The sequence below is a fragment of the Prionailurus viverrinus genome, chromosome C1 (assembly GCF_022837055.1).
Source record: "Prionailurus viverrinus isolate Anna chromosome C1, UM_Priviv_1.0, whole genome shotgun sequence".
Taxonomy (NCBI): domain Eukaryota; kingdom Metazoa; phylum Chordata; class Mammalia; order Carnivora; family Felidae; genus Prionailurus; species Prionailurus viverrinus.
In genome coordinates this window covers 15,905,277-15,923,688 of record NC_062568.1, presented here as the reverse complement: position 1 = coordinate 15,923,688, position 18,412 = coordinate 15,905,277, and the positions used below count along the sequence as shown (strand labels likewise).

The 18,412-nt window shown below is 46.4% G+C and overlaps 1 protein-coding gene and 1 long non-coding RNA gene across 2 annotated transcripts in view; one reads left to right on the top strand and one right to left on the bottom strand.

Annotated features, from left to right (window-relative positions):
• Positions 1–18,412, top strand: part of LOC125173982 (uncharacterized) — a 55,343-nt gene that overhangs the window by 15,970 nt on the left and 20,961 nt on the right. The window lies entirely within an intron of this gene.
• The window catches only part of MARCHF4 (membrane associated ring-CH-type finger 4), a 107,477-nt gene continuing 105,287 nt past the window's right edge, over positions 16,223–18,412 (bottom strand). The window contains exon 4 of the mRNA XM_047873656.1: positions 16,223–16,590. Within this exon, the coding sequence (XP_047729612.1) occupies positions 16,223–16,590 (368 nt within the window). The remainder of the gene's footprint in view (positions 16,591–18,412) is intronic.

Below are 18,412 nucleotides of genomic sequence, written 5' to 3'. Positions count from 1 at the left end.
ACTAAAAGGCAACTGACGGAATGGGAAAAGATATTTGCAATTGCCATATCAGATAAAGGGTTAGTATCAAAAATCTATGAAGAATTTATCAAACTCAATGCCCAAAAAATAAATTATCCAGTGAAGAAATGGGCAGAAGACATGAATAGAGACTTTTCCAAAGAAGACATCCAGATGGCCAACAGATGCATGAAAAGATGCTCAACCTCACTCATCATCAGGGAAATACACATCAAAACTGCAATGAGATACCACGTCACACCTGTCAGAATGGCTAAAATTAACAACTCAGGAAAAAAACAGATGTTGGTGAGGGTGTGGAGGAAGGATAACACTTGGGCACTGTTGGTGGGAATGCAAACTGGTGCAGCCACTCTAGAAAACAGTGTGGAGATTCCTCAAAAAATTAAAAGTAGAACTACCCCACGACCCAACAATTGCACTACTAGATATTTATCCAAAGGATACAAAAATGTTGATTTGAAGGGGCACATGCACCCCAATGTTAATAGCACTATCAACAATAGCCAAATTATGGAAAGAACTCAAATGTCCATCAACTGATGAATAGATAAAGAAGATGTGGTATGTATATACAAAGGAGTATTACTCGGCAATCAAAGAGAATGAAATCTTGCCATTTGCATCAATGTGAATGGAACTAGAGTGTATTATGCTAGGTGAAATAAGTTAGAGAAAGACAAATATATGATCTCACTCATCTGTAGAATTTAAGAAACAAAACAGATGAACATAATGGGAAGGAAAGGAAAAATAAGATGAAAACAGAAAGGGAAGCAGACCACAAGAGACTCTTAAATACAGAGAACAAACTGAGGGTTGCTGAGAGGGAGTGGGTGGGAGAATGGACTAAATGGGTGATGGGCATTAAAGAGGGCACTTGCTGGGATGAGCACTAGGTGTTATATGGAAGTGATGAATCACTGGGTTCTACTCCTGAAACCAATGCTACACGGTATGTTAACTAACCTGAATTTAAATACATAAATTTTTTAAAAATAGAATAAAATTACATATATGGCTCACATTAAATTTCTGCTGCATAGCATCAGTCTGGAGCCTAGAAAAATGTCTGACTCAGAGTAGGTCCTCAAGAAACGTGTGTCAAATGGAATGAACAGATGATTTCTTCAGATTTCTCAGCTGTCATTCATCATTAGGCCCTCCCACTCCCACACCCCATGCAACAGGCAACAAGGCGCCAAGGAATGGAGGGCCTTGAGAAGAACACACACCCAGTAAATGGCAGAGCAGAGTGTGGAACCAGAATGGGCATTTAAACACTACCTTTTTGGCCAGTGAACCCCTGGGTCTTTTTAAGCATGTCTTCATAAAGGCAAGTGGAAATTCTCAGGATGAGGCAGAATAAGTGGTTACATGGACACTATCAAAAAAATGAGCTCTCGGGGCGCCTGGGTGGCGCAGTCGGTTAAGCGTCCGACTTCAGCCAGGTCACGATCTCGCGGTCTGTGAGTTCGAGCCCCGCGTAGGGCTCTGGGCTGATGGCTCAGAGCCTGGAGCCTGTTTCCGATTCTGTGTCTCCCTCTCTCTCTGCCCCTCCCCCGTTCATGCTCTGTCTCTCTCTGTCCCAAAAATAAATAAACGTTGAAAAAAAAATTTAAAAAAAAAAATCTAAAAAAAAAAAAAAAAATGAGCTCTCAGAAGACCATGCCATCCCTTCCTCTGAATCCGTGACCACAAATTAAGGTCAGGCCTACCCCAGCCATTCACCCCTCTAAGAAGCATTGAGCTTACAGGCCTTGAAGACAGAAATCAACAGTACTCTCACTTGGGGCATTTTGTCATGTCTTTAAGTAAAAAGGCCTTAGGGTGTCCTTGTAATAGTGATAATGGTACTGAAAAAAGCCAAAAGAGTTGGCAGTAGCTCCTCGGAAGTCTCTGAAATCGTTAATATTATTGATCCAGAGAGGCTGCCAGTTGGCATTTGCTGGATTGTTTCTTTGTAATACACACACACACATACACACCACACATAATGCACCACCACTGCCACCACTCCCACCACCACCACCACCATCACCACCAACGTGCAGAGTCAGGGCCCAGGGAGCCACGTGCTAGTCAGTAAAAGATTTTTAACAATACACTGAGAGTCAATTAAATTCAAATGTGAAGTGGTTCTATGATGTCATAAATACTTGCAGAGAGAAAGGCCGAGAAAGGCAAGTGGCAGAGCCAAATTAGGACCAGGGTATACAAGAATGATGGAAATTAATGAAAAATGTAAGGCAGGATTTTTTTTTTCAGTGTAACTCAGTTTCTGAAATGACCATGAGTCTCTCTGTCCTATTTCTTCTTAAGATCTCAGAGCTCTTCACCAGTCACATGCATTGTACTCAAGCCCTGGAAGGGCATGTGGGTGACCAGAAGCTGGTCTTTCCATTGAGTAGACAGGGTCAATGCTGGCCTGAGAACTCAGAGCACAGCTAGAGGAGAACTAGAAACCAGGCCTTGTGAAGTCACAGACACCAACACCACTGAATCACAGGTCTCTATGCCTGCTCTTCTCCAGACTCTTGGAGATGCTAAAGGAGGGTAGGCGCTTCTTTCTCACTCTTGAGGATGTTAGAGTTGGTGAAAATGATAGAACAGAAACACCTCATATGTAAGGGAACTCAGACCAAGGCAAGTCAACAACTAACCACAACTGGACAGAAGGCAGAAAGTAACAGGGACAGCTGGAAACGTGGCTTCTATCAGGAAGTATACCTGGGTTTTCAAGGTGGGAGAGGATGTTTTTTTGACTGTTGTTTGACTAGAAAGAAGATGGAGCCTTTTCATTTGGGAGAAGACACTTGAGGCCTAGAGACCCCACGTCCCAGCTGATTGTCCTTGCGGGGACCAAACAGAGCACCTGGATGGGGAATGTCTTTGAAGTTGCTTTTTAGACTTAGTTTTATGCAAAATGGTAACAGAGGTCGGAAAGATGGAGGTAGATTGGAGTAGAAATCATCCTTTTGCTCATGGCTGTTATTGGGGGCCTTGTCATCTTGCTTACTCAGCGATGTTTTTAAAAACAAACAAACATGGGGCGCCTGGGTGGCTCAGTCGGTTAAGCGTCCGACTTCGGCTCAGGTCACGATCTCGCGGTATGTGAGTTCGAGCCTGCGTCGGGCTCTGTGCTGACAGCTCAGAGCCTGGAGCCTGTTTCAGATTCTGTGTCTCTCTCTCTCTCTGACCCTCCCCCCATTCATGCTCTCTCTCTGTCTCAAAAATAAATAAACGTTAAAAAAATTAAAAACAAACAAACAAACTGAATCTACTGTTCTCAGGGCCCCCATCACCATGTTTTCCTGGAGCCAGGAGGTGGGGGGTGGGGTGATCAGCTGTGGAAGCTGGATTTGGCCTGCTCCCTGAAAACGTCTACCTGCTGAGAGCTCCAGTTGTCTCCCTGCCATCATGATAACGTGACACAGACAGCAAAAGTGGGGCAAGTGGAAGAATGGATGGAAATAAATGCACTGAAGCAACCTGTGAGAAGCCAGCAAACAAGACTTCATCAGCAGTGAAAGTCAATGAGGCGAACGCCATCTGGCCCTGAAAATGAATGGAGCGAAGAAGGATGGACTCGCCTCCTGGGGGATTCGTGCTTCAGCGGGGAGGGGAGTCGCATGCCCACCTGCCTAGACTAGCCTGGGGTGGGGGGCAAGTGTTCATGCGTTTCCACAGAGCAGGACGCTGGGGAGAGACTTTGTCTCCATGATAATATATCAGGGCATATTTTCACCTAATAGAGACCATTCAGTGGGAAGGAATTAGAGTAGCTGCTCCATTTCCATCTCCACACAGAGCAGAATTCAGGGATTTGAAGACAGTGGAGCTGTCAGTGAGAGAGGGACAGCTGGCTTGCACCTGACTGCTTATGTTCACTCATTGGTTCCTACATTCATCCACCCTTCCATTCATTCATCCCTCTTTTCCTCTCCTTTTCCACCCGTCCTTGGTACATCACTTAGTACGTCACGCCCGACCGCCAGGGCCTCCTCTCCGGCCTGCCTCTGCTGCGCTCTCCTGCAAGTGGCGGCCAGAGCCTCTTCGCAAGCCCCGGTCTGCTCTGATACCCCCTGATCTTCCGTGACTCCCCATTGCTCACATGAGGCACCCACATGAGGGAACTGCTGCCACCCAGCTTACCTCACCTCCTGCTAGCTCTCCCTCCCCACACCCCAGCTGATGCTGCATTCATGCCCAACTGGCACAGACCACTGATGAGCCGCACTGTTTCATCCTTTGGTGTCTTTGCTTGTGCAGATCCATTATCCTGGAGCATTTTCCCTTTTGTCTTCTCCCACATTTCCTTGGTCTATGCCTACCGACACTTAAATATAAAGAAAATGTGTCAGTCATGTGTCCTGTGGCAGGGAGCATGACTGAAATGCCCCCTGAAGCCGCCCTCCTGGGTCTGCTACCCCATTCATGCCAAGACCATGATTCCTATGGGCTGCTCCCAGCCAATGGCTGGGCACGGTGGGTCACCAAGGCAGCCCCATCCAACGAGATATGAGATTCCTCCAGTGGTCTGGCCAAACCTTTCTTGGAACTACCCAGAAGGAGACTCTACTCTTTCCTCCTTTTTCCACGGGTGCTAAGCCTGCACCGTGGTCTGAGGGCTCTTCCTCAGACCTTCCTCTGCTCCCTGCACCAATGAACCCTGTGACTCTCTAACCCTCTTTTTGCATGGACCTGAACTAACGTACCAAGTTAGTATCTCCTCTCTTCTTGAAGACTTTCCTAACCTCACTCAGGTAGTATTGAGCCTTCTCTCCCTCACACCCTCCTCTCCATTTTGTACACACTTTTCGTGGTTGCACCGATAACTCTTCACTATAATTATTTCTTACATGGCTGTCTTCTCCTCCCAGACCGGGACTCCAGGAGGCCAATGGGTTCACTGTCTTATTTGTCTTGTTAACATCACTGCCTAGCACAATGCCTGTTACGTTCAGAGGCACCATAAAGGTCTATGAAATGAATAAATGATTGATCTATCTATTCAATGATCAGTTCCCATTGTCCTACAGCACGCAGAAGGTGCTGAGGGTAGAGAGATTAATGCATCAGAATCCCTGCCTTTAAGGCACTCTCAGGGTGGCTGATGGGATTAGCATTCAGATCACTGTTTTCTAAGCAAGAATGGAGTAGCTGCTCTCAGAATGGTACACACAAAATGAAATAAGAACCCAGAGGATGCCATGGTTGATTCCCATGGGTGGGAAAGGAAAGCAGAGGCAGCAGGAGAGGCTTCCTACAGAAAGCAGCATTCGGCCTGGGCCATGTGCGATCTGTAGGAATCATGCCCAAAGAGTATGAGAGGAAGGGCCTTCCAGGCCAGAGAGACTGTATAAATCAAGGGCACAGAAGGGTGCTGTGATGAGGGCTATTTTGTTAATTATGAAAATTTTATAATTTTATTATGAAAATGTTCGACTACATACAAAATGAACATGCCTCATTTGTTGTGTCTCCCCTTCTTGGTGGTGTTGCTGCTGGAGAACTCTTTGTTTATTTGATGTTCGTTGGTTTTCTCTGCCTGATTCCCTAGGGTCTCCATCTGCCTCAGACCCCAGGAAGCAGCCCTTACCTGGTTTGTTTCCAGTTTCTCCACATTGTCAGTCTCCTTGACTGACTTTCCCAAGTCACATCTGGCAGGCTCTGAGGCCAGGACTGGCACCCGGGAGGCTTTAGGCATTTGGCTGGACAGGTGGGAGCCTTCTGTGACGATCCCCAGCTGACATGTCTCCAGGGCAGAGGACTGGCTGGCTCCTGTTAACAGAGCCCAGTGGCTCCCAAGGGCTGGAACCTGGAGTGGGCATGAAAAAGGGGCTCTGGCATCATACATTCTGTCCACCATCATGTGCTATTAGAGGGCATAGTTTGGCTGCTTCTTGAAAACTCTTGGCTGGGGAGGATTTGGAAGGTGGGAATAGAGAAGTAGGAGAGAGAAAGGGAAAGAACCAACCACCAACAGCCTGGATGATGCTGGTTCTGCTGGCCAGCTTTGTCTGCAGCTTCGTTTGGGCACACATGGCTAGACCGGCAGGAGGTCACTCTCCAAGTCGCCTGGCTAGATGCACTCAGTGCCTCTCAGCCAGGCAGGCTCTTCTCACGCATGTGTGCTGGCAGTAAGGGCTCAAGACCTCTGGGAGCTGCAGAGGCCTCTCCAGAAAACCTCTGGTCTGGAGGCCCATGGCCAAAGTGAGGTTGGGGGAGGCCACTCCTGAACTCAGCTTGAGATCCTCCTTCCTTCCCTTGGCCTCCATTGGATCAATAAATAAACTCTCAATTGCAAATTTCCTTGCTCTCAGACTTTCCTTATCATAGAACCATAGAAACACAGAAACTTGGAAGCCCCAGGGACTCCTCTACCCCACACCCCTGCAGGGGCAGCCCCTCCTCCAAAGCAAAGTTCTCAGGAAAGACAAGCAAGAATTTCCTCCAATGACAAGGCACCTGTTTTCTAGAAGCTTCCGATCTTTGTTTTCAGTGGTTACTTGAAATTTCACAATGTGTACCATAAGTTAAAAAATTACACAAGTATTACATGAACTCATCCCTATTATAAAAATGGGAACAACACAAATGGAGGGAAAGTTTGCTCTTCACGTTCCCCAGCCTCATCCTCTCCCACAAACAAATGACTCTAATCAGTTTGGTGGCATCCCTTCCATACTCTTTTGGAATATGGCATTTTTAAATTGAAATAAGGGTGATGTTCTTTTTTTGGTTCATCTACACATATGTGATTGTTGTATCTGTCGCCTTGCAGATTATATTTTCTGGTTAACAACATGGCTTTGGACTCTGTCCCTGTCAGTCCTTCAAGGTCTATGACATTCTCTCTGATGCAGCTGGAGTATCTCACACTCCGTCACTCCCATATTGATAGACATTTAGTTTTTTTTCTGATTTGTTATATTATTACAATGATATAACTCTGATCCTCATTTCCCAAGCTCCTTGAGAAGGCAACATCTGCTACTCTCTAGGAGAATTCCAAAGAAATAGAATCCCTGGGTTGAAGGGTATGTGCATTTAAAATTCAATAGAATACTACCAAATGGCCCTCCAAGGCAGCACACTAATTTATCTGCTTATCCACAGGGTGGGACAGATCACTTTCCCAGCTTCTCCTGCAGCTAAGAGTAACTATATGATACATTTCTGTCCAGTACACACACACACACACACACACGCACACGCACACGCACACGCATATACGCACTTACAGAAGCATCCAGGGGTAGAAACATGGTTCTGTGAAAGCTTTTGCTTTCCTGATGTGAAGAAAGGATGTGACCAGGGCCACCCCTTCTCCTTTCTTTATTGCTTTGAGCTATAGTCACCCACTTGAGACTTGAGGTTACAGCCATGGGTGACAAATAAACATGCTAATGATGCCAGAGCAGAAAGAGCCTGGGTCACTTGTGGCATCACTGAGCACCTGGACTGATGCCAGCAGCCACCTACTCTGGACATCTCATTACAGGAGAGAAATAAACCTCTAATTGTTTTAAGCTCCTGCTATTGGGTATCTGTTATTTATAGTTGAATGAAAACTGAAATGAGACACAGTGTTGGTGACAGTACTCATTTTTGCTTTGATTTAACCTTGCTTCTTATACATTATATTAATGGTACGACTTTCCTATTACTCTGTTGAACAATAAAATGATGATAGCAATAATTTTTTCACTGCCAATTTTATATGCATTATCCCTGATATTACAAAGACCCTGAGAGACAAATTATGTCTATTTTTTAAATGGAGAAACAAGAGACCAGAAAAGCTAAGTTACTTGCCCATGAGGCAAGGGATTCTGACCTGGGTCTGGTTGCTTCTGTGGGTCCCCACTCATAAAGTCCAGAAGCAGGGTGTTCTTATTCCAGTAAGAGCAGTAGCAGTAAGGAGGCACATATGGGAGGGCCATGGCATCTACATGGTCAATGCCAAGGATACTGGGATACCCCTTGGCTTTGGCCAGTGGGTCAAGATCTTGTTGCCAGCTTTGCCTCCTACTATAAATCCTGGTACCCTGGCTCTGTCCTGCAGCCTCATACTGGGTCCTTCCCATTTCTAAGCCCTTATGTCAGAGTTCTGATTAAGGACTGCTTGCTTTTCTTTTTAGGTCCTTTCACTGTCTCCCCCAAAACAATCTTAACAGAATTTTTAAAAGATACTGTTTAAGAGAACACTTTCTGCAAGCATGTCTGTGTATATTATCTTCTTATTTAATCGTCGCATAACCTTGAACAGATTCATAAAGATAATTAGGGGAGAATAATAGGAGCAAATGCTGTCATAATGCAAACTTGGATCGCTAATCAAAAGGAAAGGGAGGCAACCCATTCTTGTTCCTTTGGCCCCTCAATCAATGTGCCATGGATTTAACCCAAACTTTCTCATGGGATATATGGAAATCTTTGTATTCATGGTGGATTTTTTTTTTGCTTGCAAGTGACATAAATGCAGCTTAGACTAATATAAACAAAAATCAAGTTTATAGGCAAATGTCCTAGGAAATCTAGTCAAAGAGCAGGCGCAGTCATGGATCCAGGGGTCAGGATGTTTTCTGTCCTTCTCTTTGTATTGTATGTCTCTGCTTGACCTTTCTCTGAAGATTAAGTGCTTTCCCTGTGACAGAAAGTGGGGTCTTTTCATTTTTCCAGGCTCCCAGGTTCCTAACAACCATGGTGGAGGGAAATGATATCTCCCACTAGCTCTGATAGAAAAATCCCAAAGACTTGGATTGGCTTTGAACACATGCCCATTTCTGAACCAATCCCCATGGTTAGAGAAATAAGATACTTCGGTCATCCAAGCCTGAGTCACAGTCTCACTGCTATGGCTGGAGAGGTATTAGGGGTTCAGCCCTACTAAAACAGCATGGTAATGTGGAAAGGAGGTTTCTGGGTACAGGATGGACAAAAGAAATAGGTGTCCACCAAAATGATTTGAGGAGTGATAGACGACATGGGTTAATGCCTCAGCCTTGAGACTTTTGAGGGAGGGACTAGGCCTTCCAATAATGCCACCATGATTCACTAGGCTGGTGTAGGCTCTCAGCATGCCCAGCGAGGTGGCAACTCCAGAATTTCTACATCCCTTTTTCGGAAAGATACAGTAGCCTATGTTGGAGGGTGCAGAGGGTCCCATTCTCAACAAATCACCCCTTGGAATGGCCACTGGCTGGAACAGGGAGGTGATATACCAAATCCAGCCTCTACACAAAAAGGTTGCTCAAACCAAGTGACATACCAGAGCTCAGAGGGCCTGAAAGAGACCTTCCTCTTCTGTTCATCTCCACCTGTTACCTGGGTGTCAGCCCTCCTGAGGAAATCCAAAGGGTGGCTCAGTCAACAGGCCTTGACTCTGTGTTACTTTTTAGAGAATGCGTTTGTCATACACTCTGTATTTCTGTCTTTCTGCATATGTGTCTTTGTGTCAAATGCACAGACATGGCTATGATCCACTTGGCTAAAAGAATGCAACACAACCCTTCACCTGCTCAGTGAGAATTGAAATTCCACCACTTACAGAATTATTCCTCTTGCTTAAAAACAATCTCCTCTCAAGGGCGCCTGGGTGGCTCAGTTGGTTAAGAATTCGACTCTTGATCTTGGCTCAGGTCATGATCTCACAGTTCATGAAGTCGGGCTCAATACTGACAGTGTGGAGCCTGCTTAGGATTCTCTCTCCCTCTTTCTCTGCCCCTCCTGTGCATGCTCTCTCTCTCTCTCTCTCAGGAATAAATAAGTAAACTTTTAAAAATTATCTCCTCTTAAAAATGCTAATTCCCCAGGAAATGGAATGTTGTTAATTTACTTATTTACAGTTAGTAAGAGTAAGCTTGTCAGGTGCTCTTTCATGAGGAAAGCTTTTGATGAGAAATTCTGAGTTAGAGTCTAGTAACTAGATAGTGAGATCCTTAAATATAGTTGTATCTGATTGATATTTGAGATGTCCACCTAGTACGAACCTTCCATATAGCAAGTTCTCGCTACAGGTTTTTTCTATGACTAATCTTCAAGTTACCTTCAAATTCCCAGTAAAGCTGGGAATATACACAACTAAAAGTGGTAATATCTTGGGTGGGAGGAAGAACCAAGGAGGGGTAATCATGTCCGATATTTGGGCTGGGCTTAACCTAGGGTTTCAGTGAAGAAGTCTAGGATGGAACAGAAACTCCGAATTCAGGAGATTCTGGAAATTGGAATAGGAGGCCACGGGAACAAATTTTATGATCCAAGTTACTAAAAATCCTGATGAGGGCATCAACCTTCCAATAGGTTGAGGCATGGAGTCCTTTGAGGCGGCATTAGCTGACTTTGGGGGGCACATGACACGGATGGCATCTGGGCTACACCCAGCTGGCATAGAGCTCATTCGTTTTCCTTCAATGCCACTCAAATCAGGATAAACCTTTTAATTTTTTTTAATGTTTATTTATTTTTGAAAGACAGAGAGTGAGCAGGGGATAAGCAGAGAGAGAGGGAGACATAGACTCCAAAACAGGCTCCAGGCTCTGATCTGTCAGCACAGGGCCCAATGCAGGGCTCGAACTCACGAACCGTGAGATCATGACCTGAGCCAAAGTCAGACGCTCACCCGACTGAGCCACCCAGGCACCCCGACCTTTTAAATTTAAGTTTATTTACTTTTGAAAGAGAGAGAAATACAGAGACAGAGTGTGAGCAGGGGAGGGGTAGACACCGAATCTAAAGCAGGCTCCAAGGTCTGAGCTGTCAGCACAGAGCCTGATGCAGGGCTTGAACTCACGAACCGCGAGATCATGACCTGAGCTGAAGTCCGATGCTTAACCGACTGAGCCACCCAGGCGCCCCCAGATAAACCTTTTAAATGCATTTCCTGAGAGGCAGTATAATGTGGTGATTAGCAGCCCAAAGCATGGCACCAGACTGCTGAGGTATAAATTCCAGTGTGGCTGTGTATGGCTACATGACCTTGGGCAATGCACTGAACTTCTCTGTGCCTCAGTTTTCTCACTTGAAAAATGGGTGTAATAGCAGTTCTCAATGTGTAGGGTGGTTTTGAGGAATTAAATTAGTTAGTATACATAAAAAGTTGAAAATGAGTCTTGACATATGGAAAGTACTACATGTTTAGCTCCTTTTCCTATTTCCCCAAAGTGATTGGGGGAAAAGGACAGTATTATCATAAGCAGAACCCAAGTATCTGCTCCCTTATTTAACAGATCCAGAAGCAGATGATTCCCTCTGCATCAGAGAGGACCCCCCCGCCCCGAGGAGCATGAACACCCTGGGGGTGCCATGCTGCTAACTGTCCCAGGTCCCATGCCTTTCCTTGCCAGCAGGGCCTCATGTGGACACAGCACCAGACTTGGACCAGCACACTGATGGAGCTGTATTTTCAGGACTTTCCCCTCTCAAATGAAGACATCATGAGCACAGGGTGGACGTGCTTTTCTTCCCTTCTAGAAACTCCCTGATCATGGCTCCTCCTCTTCCCTGATTATCTACTGATACTTTGGGACAAAATTGAGTGTGACGGGGAGGTGTTTTGGTACTTAATTACAGGTCACCTATTTCAAGAGAAGGGCCTGTCCCAGTGACCAGTGGCCAGGGGCAGGGAGAGTACTGAGGGCTGCAGTTCTCATTGGGTTGGGGCTTGGACAGGAAGAAAGCCCTCACCCCGGGGACTCTTATTCCCATGGTGGGCTGGGTGAGGAGTAGATAGGAGATACTGAGGAAGAAGAGGCCACATGAAGAAGGACCTGTGGTTCACTGTGGTACCACCAGTGCTTAGCTAACCAGCTGGCCACCAATCCAGTGCAGTCCACACTCTGGACCCACATTACTTAGAGTCATCTTGGAGTGTCATCCAATTTCCACGGCTCCCCAAGCACTTCCCAGTTCCCACGTGCCATTATGCCAATAAGGGTAGATGGAGATGGGGCGAGGGGAGGTTTTAGGACCATTGCATCACTGCTATAATAGCATTGGACCCTAAGAGGTAAAATCACCCTTGATTGCTTCTTACTAGGGAGGGAATAGGGTAATTGAGAAAAGGTGACAAGGAATAATGCAAAATGTGTTTCTCCCCTGCCTCCTAGGCTTCTCACATCCACAATATAATGAATTCTGCTTATAAAGCACATCATTACTCTTAGGAATTGGTTATTGTTGTAGGCAAGCCATGCCCCTACCCTCTGCTAGGAGTCCTTGGATCCAGTGGGCAAAACATCAAAATAGCAGCAAATTATCTCCTAGAGGCTAAAAAATTCTGTGATTTTCTGTGCTATAAGATAGTGACAGATTTGATCTTTGACAGACAGGGACAAGGCCTCATAATTGTGGGGTCCTTCTAAATTTTGTGACTATGATTAGAGCCCCCAATCTGTCACTTTGCACCACTCATTTGGAACCAGAACCAAAAGCCTAGTCCCCAGATAGGATAATTTTTTACTTTTGTTTTTTTTCTTTCCTAGAAAGAGAGTACTCTGTGATCTTTTTTTGGCTCTTTGTCCATAAAATTGTGGTTGAATTATGTCCATTGTGCTTTCAGAATTCCCCAGCATCCAGATATGGCCAACTTTCTATTACACAGGCTTCCATGCAGCCAGGAATATTATCTGGACAACATCAAATATCGATTGTTACTTACACTCAGGTTTATCAGGTTTTGTCTGTTTGGTTGGCTTTTGGTAGGGAACAGAAATAGTTTATATTTATTTATGCCCAGTTTCCCCAACCTCCACATTTTTTTTGTATACCTCCACCATGATGACACTGGGCTGAACCAGATTTCCCTTAAATTGGTGGCAGCTGTCCTGCAGGGGTAGCATAAAGTGGATTGCCTGGGATTGGATTCTGTCTAATCATGGCCTAGTTACTTAACCTCATTGCCTCAGTGTCCACATCTGTAAAATGAAGATAATAATGGCATCTACTTTGTCAGTTGCTGGAGTACTAAGTATGTTGATACATACACAGCAGTTAATTTGGTGCCTGTCACATACTGAGAACATTAGGCATTAGCTAGTATCTTGTCCCATGCATGGGGCCATACTTGCAGATGATATGCAAGTGAATTCTCTGAAATCTAGACATTTGTCTCATGGTATGAAGGATGGTTTGCACATTGGAAAGGGGACAATGGTCACTGGTTATCAGGGTGCACTTCTCCTCATTCCCCAAGGATGCATATGAAAAATAAAAACCCAATTCGTTCATTTTTGTACCCACAAGTACAGGCACGGGGAATTCCAAGGCACAGGGAATTTACCACCCCATTGGGTAGAGAAGTCAGAAGTTGAGATTTCTTTTCTGCTCTGTGACTGACCTTGAGAGCTACCATGTAAGCTGACGGAGTAGGAGGCTGGTCTCCTGCATGCCGAAGACACTCCCATACTCTTTCAAGAGTGTTTTACTCATTCGGAATATTTATTAAACACCTACTGTGTGCCAGGTACTACTGTAGATCCTGGATGTGAGGCAGTAAACAAGACAGACAAGGTCTTTGCTCTTTTGAAGCTTGTATCATCAAGACCCAACAAACTCCAGAATGCTATTAGAACTTCAGTAATCACCTCTTATTCAGTACAGCAGATTCTGAAAGACCCCGAATGACCATAAGATTCTGAAGTGTCCTGTGAATCACCCAAAAAGGATGATATGAAAGCCACTATAGTTTTGATGATATGCCTATTTTGTTGCATTCTAGTATTTTTGGGAAATAATCTAACACATCTACATTTTCCATAAATACTGAATTAAACTGAATGGCCCATTCCTAGAACCCGTAGAAAAATAGACGCCTTTACTTGTACCATTTTGTCAGTTTTCACTTGTTTTCTTTTAAATTTTGTAAATGTTTTTTTTTTTTTTTATTTTTGAGAGAGAGTGAGACAGAGTGTGAGTGGGGGAGGGGCAGAGAGAGAGGAAGACACAGAATCGGAACCAGGCTCCAGGCTCCAAGCTGTCAGCCCAGAGCCCGACATGGGGCTCAAACTCACGAACTGTGAGATTATGACCTGAGCCAAAGTCAGACACTTAACTGACTGAGCCACCCAGGTGCCCCGGTTTCACTTGTTTTGTATGTTTTCCTTGTATGTGGGCTTTGGCCTCTCACCAATTATTATTTTCTTTCTGAGCTGCTGGACTGTAAGCTCCACCAGGGGAGGAATCTTCCTAAGCCTGTGCACTTCCCACTGAGGAAGGACATTGCCTGGCCTGTTGCTGACCTGAGTCAGAAGGGCCTGGGAAAATTGAAGGAAGGGTCTTATCTGCTGCCTGGTGATATATGCAAGCCCTCTCTCAGAGCCCTGCCCGGGAGCTTTTTTTCTGATGTTCGACAGAAAACTTTCATGGGAATGAGGTCCTAACACATTCCTTGTCCTGTGTTTCTCTCAGCTTCTCTGAAATGACCCGATGGGGTAAAATTTCTCCACATTTCTTCCAGCACTAATGATCTCTGCTTCTAGGAGTCCTGGGCAGAAATTTAAAGAGAGTTTGTGAGTTGTTCCTCTTTTTAATCTTGAAGGAATCCATCTTGTAGGAAGCCAGAAAGAAGACACTAAGGGTGGAACAGACAAAAGAGAGAGAGAGAGAGAGAGAGAAGGGAAGGCAAGATTATGCCACAGAGGGAGAGCTGGGCAGAAGAAGGGAAAACTCACATATAGAAAAGGACACTAATGATAGGGAAAGAAATTTTATTTTCAAGCTTTTAAGAGAATAATACAAACAACAGAGAGTTTTAAAAAACCCTAAAAACTAGTTTAAAAAAGTACTTGACAGTGTCCCTTTAATACCCATGGATGGCGCGGCCATTGTGCATTGACAATGAGAAACTGTGCAGGTGACCACCCCAGTGGCTTTGCTGGCAAGGCCCCAGGAACCAGCAGCCTGGGCTGGAGGGACAGTGCTCCCTGACAGGGTCCCTGGGCCCTGCCTCGCTGCATGGGAGGGACCGGGGAGTATGTAGCACTGAGGGATTACACCCTCGGGTGAGGGTCCCAAGTTGCAAGGAATACTTAGATTGGTCTCCACTCCACTCCTTGGGACACATCCAGCCAATTTCTTCCCATCTGCTACAACAGCTATCCTGGGGGGCCCCTGGGTGGGAGGTGCTCTGCCCTAGGGGGCCCTGGGTCTCTGCATGCGCCAAAGCAGGAGAAGGCATGACATTGAGCATGTCCTGGCCATGGGCAGGGTTGGGTAGTTGGGAAAGTCGCTCCTGGATTGACAGCTTTGAAGGCTGAAGCCACAGCAGCAGGACTGTGCTTGAGATACCCACAGGAAATCTGTACTTTTCTCTAGTTGTGTGTGTGTGTTTCTTGTAAACATCTTTGAGCCAAACCACCAGAAAATAAAGTAACAAGGGCACAAAAAGACACCCATCTCCAAACCAACCTAAACCCTCTTTGAGCCCATCTGAAACTGGGAGTTCCCGGTTTGGAAGGAAGCCGAAATCTCCCTCCCTCCGGGGGCTCACACCAACATCTCCCTCCCTGCACCTTGCCCCAGAGCCCCTAAAGCCATCTGAGTCAGGAATCCTGCCCACCCAGACGAGCCCAGGAGCCACAAATGCCATCTGTCATCCTTGCCAGCCCACACCCATCCCTCTCCCTCCCCACCACTGCCCCAAAAACAGCCCAGGGAGAAACAAACAAACTCAAGCGGAAAACAAGGCAGGCTACAGTGCTTTTCTTTTGCACACTCTTTGCCCCTTTGCATTTTTTCTCCCACCACTTGCGCACACAGGGACACCACCGCCGCCACCTCACGTCGCCCTTCCCAAGCCTCCTTTTCTCCCAGGTGCCCTCACCCGAGGGCAGTAATCCCAGGTGGATGGGCACATCTGGGATTTTTGTCCTTGTGTTTTGTTACGTTCAAGCTGTATTGCGCTTCCTTGTTGAGTTTGTACTGGTTCTTCTTGCTCTTGTTGGAGGATGGGGGTTGACCGATTAGAATCACGAAAAGCGCCCTGGACACCCAACTCACTCACTCCAGCTCTGACCCTGCCTCCAGGGCCCCCACGAGGCCCACCGCCTTCTGCCTGCCCTCTGCTCCGGCCCCTGGGATGCCACTTTGCCTCCCCACACCTGCTCCCCAGACTGTGGCCTGCCAGGCCTTGGCCCCTTCCTGGCCCAGCCTCCCCACCTCTGTGCATGGTCACGGCCTCCTTTCCAGGTCTCTCCCCTCACACTGTCGTGACCCTCATGACAAGCTCCCGGCTCCCGCCCTGGGGGCCCCGCTGTTCATGAGGTCGTAAGTGACTCAAGATGTGCAGGATGGTGTAAGCACAGTGGTGATCGGACAGAGGGCCTGAGGGGTGGCTGGCCGCCCTGGCAGGGCCTTCCTCAGGGCCGGGGGCACCCACAGCCTCCTCTTCGGAGGAGGGGACATCAGCCTGGGTGGATGAGGAGGTCCGGGGGTTTGTCCTGCCTCCTGACTTTTGATCTTCCAGGTCTTTCGTCCTGTCATAGTTCAGCACTTTCCACTGCTGGTTGACAGCCTGCCACCGTTTAAAGATGCGGTACACAGAGGGTCCCTCATGCACGATGAGACCTGGAGGGGCAGGGAGGGAGAGAGAAAAGGACAAGAAAGAGACAGGACGTCACTGCTGGAAAAATGGTCTCCCTATGCTTACACACAGATGTGCACATTGGGGCAAGCTGGATTTGTATCGGTTTGATTTGTTCTTTTCAAACCTCCCTTTCAGAGCTGAGCCCCTGTATGCCTAGGCTTCACGAGTCTTCAGAAATAGAAGGTGGAAGGCTACCACACGAGTTCAGGAAATGGTCCAGTGCCTACATGCAACGCGTTTGCCCACCTCTCCTCCACCCCTCCCACGTCTTGGCTTGACAAAACCCCAAGTCATCATCTGTTGAGGCATAATATAAATATGTTTTCCTCCCTCTACCATGTAGCCATGGCACCAGGCATTGAGCAGATGTTGAATGAACTGTGTGCTTTCAAAGGCACCATGAAAGATACCAAGGGTCATTCCATACCTGCTAGATGATGTCTGGAATTACATTGGTTAACTCTTCGCTATTTAACAAATAGTCGAATTCTCTTGAAACACACCCCTGGGAAGCAGAGCTTTGATACAGTTCTACTGGCCAGAAGCAGTGTAGAGTCAGAAAGAAGCCATACCAGACAACCGGAAGATAAATATTATGTGCCTATGATGTGCCAAGCACTAGGTGTAGTGCAGTGAGCAGGACAGGCAGAGTCCTGCCCTCCAAGAGCTTATATTCTAGCAGAGAGACAATAGCAGGCACACAACCAAACTGATAAGACTATTTCAGGTGATGGCAAATGCTATGAGGAAGATGAAATAGGGTTAAATAGCCACTGGCTGCAGATACTGAGGGTCCTGCTTTATCGAAAGGATGGTGAATAAGGAGGTGGTGTTTACATTGAGACATAAATGATGAGAAGGAGGGGACCATGCAAAGATCTGGAGAGAGAGCATGTTGGTGGTAGGAGTGCTAGTGCGAAGGCCAGGAGGTGGGAATGGAATGCACGTGCATCAGAAAGAAGGTCAACGTGGCCAGGGTGCAGTGATGAGCGGGAAGTACAAGGAGATAAGGGGGCACAGAGGGGCACAATATGATGAGGCCTTATAAGCCATGGCAAGGGATTTCTGTTTTGTCCTGAGTATAATGGGAAGCCATTGAAGGGTTTTAAGGGAGGGGTGAGGGGTGATGTGATCTAGTTTACCCTGCAGAAAGTTCATTCTGGCTCCTGTGAAACAATAAACTGACGAGGGAGAACAGTAGGAGCAGGCGACCAAGCAGAAAGTGATGTAGTGATTCAAGCAGGAACGGATGGTGGTCTCTACCAGGGTTATAGCAGTAGGTTGCATGAAAAATTGTGTGGTCAGGACGTATGTAGAGGCAGAGCTCACAGGCTTGCTGACAGATAAGTTGTGAGTCAAGTGAAAAATCTGGACAGCCCAGGAGCTTTTGGCCAACAATACACTAGTGGTGTGCCATTTACTGAGATGTGGATAGCATGAGGACGGGGGGGGTGGGGGGAGGATTTATGTGGTGTGGCCATGACTATATTAGTTTCCTACTGTTGTTGTAACAAATGACCACACACTCAGTGGCTTAAAACACACAAGTGTTCTCTTATAGTTCTGGAGACAGAAGTCTATAGTGAACGTATCAGAGGGCTGGTTCTTTCTGGTGGCTTTGAGAGGAGAATCCATCTTCTTGCCTTTAAGCTTCTAGAAGACACCTGCATTCCCTGTCTCTTTCCTACATCACTCCACCTCTTTGTTCCAATGTCACATCTCCTACCCTTCTGTCATTGTCTCTTTCTGCATCTCTCTTATAAGAACCTTGTGATTACAAGTCCACCCAGATGACCCAGAATA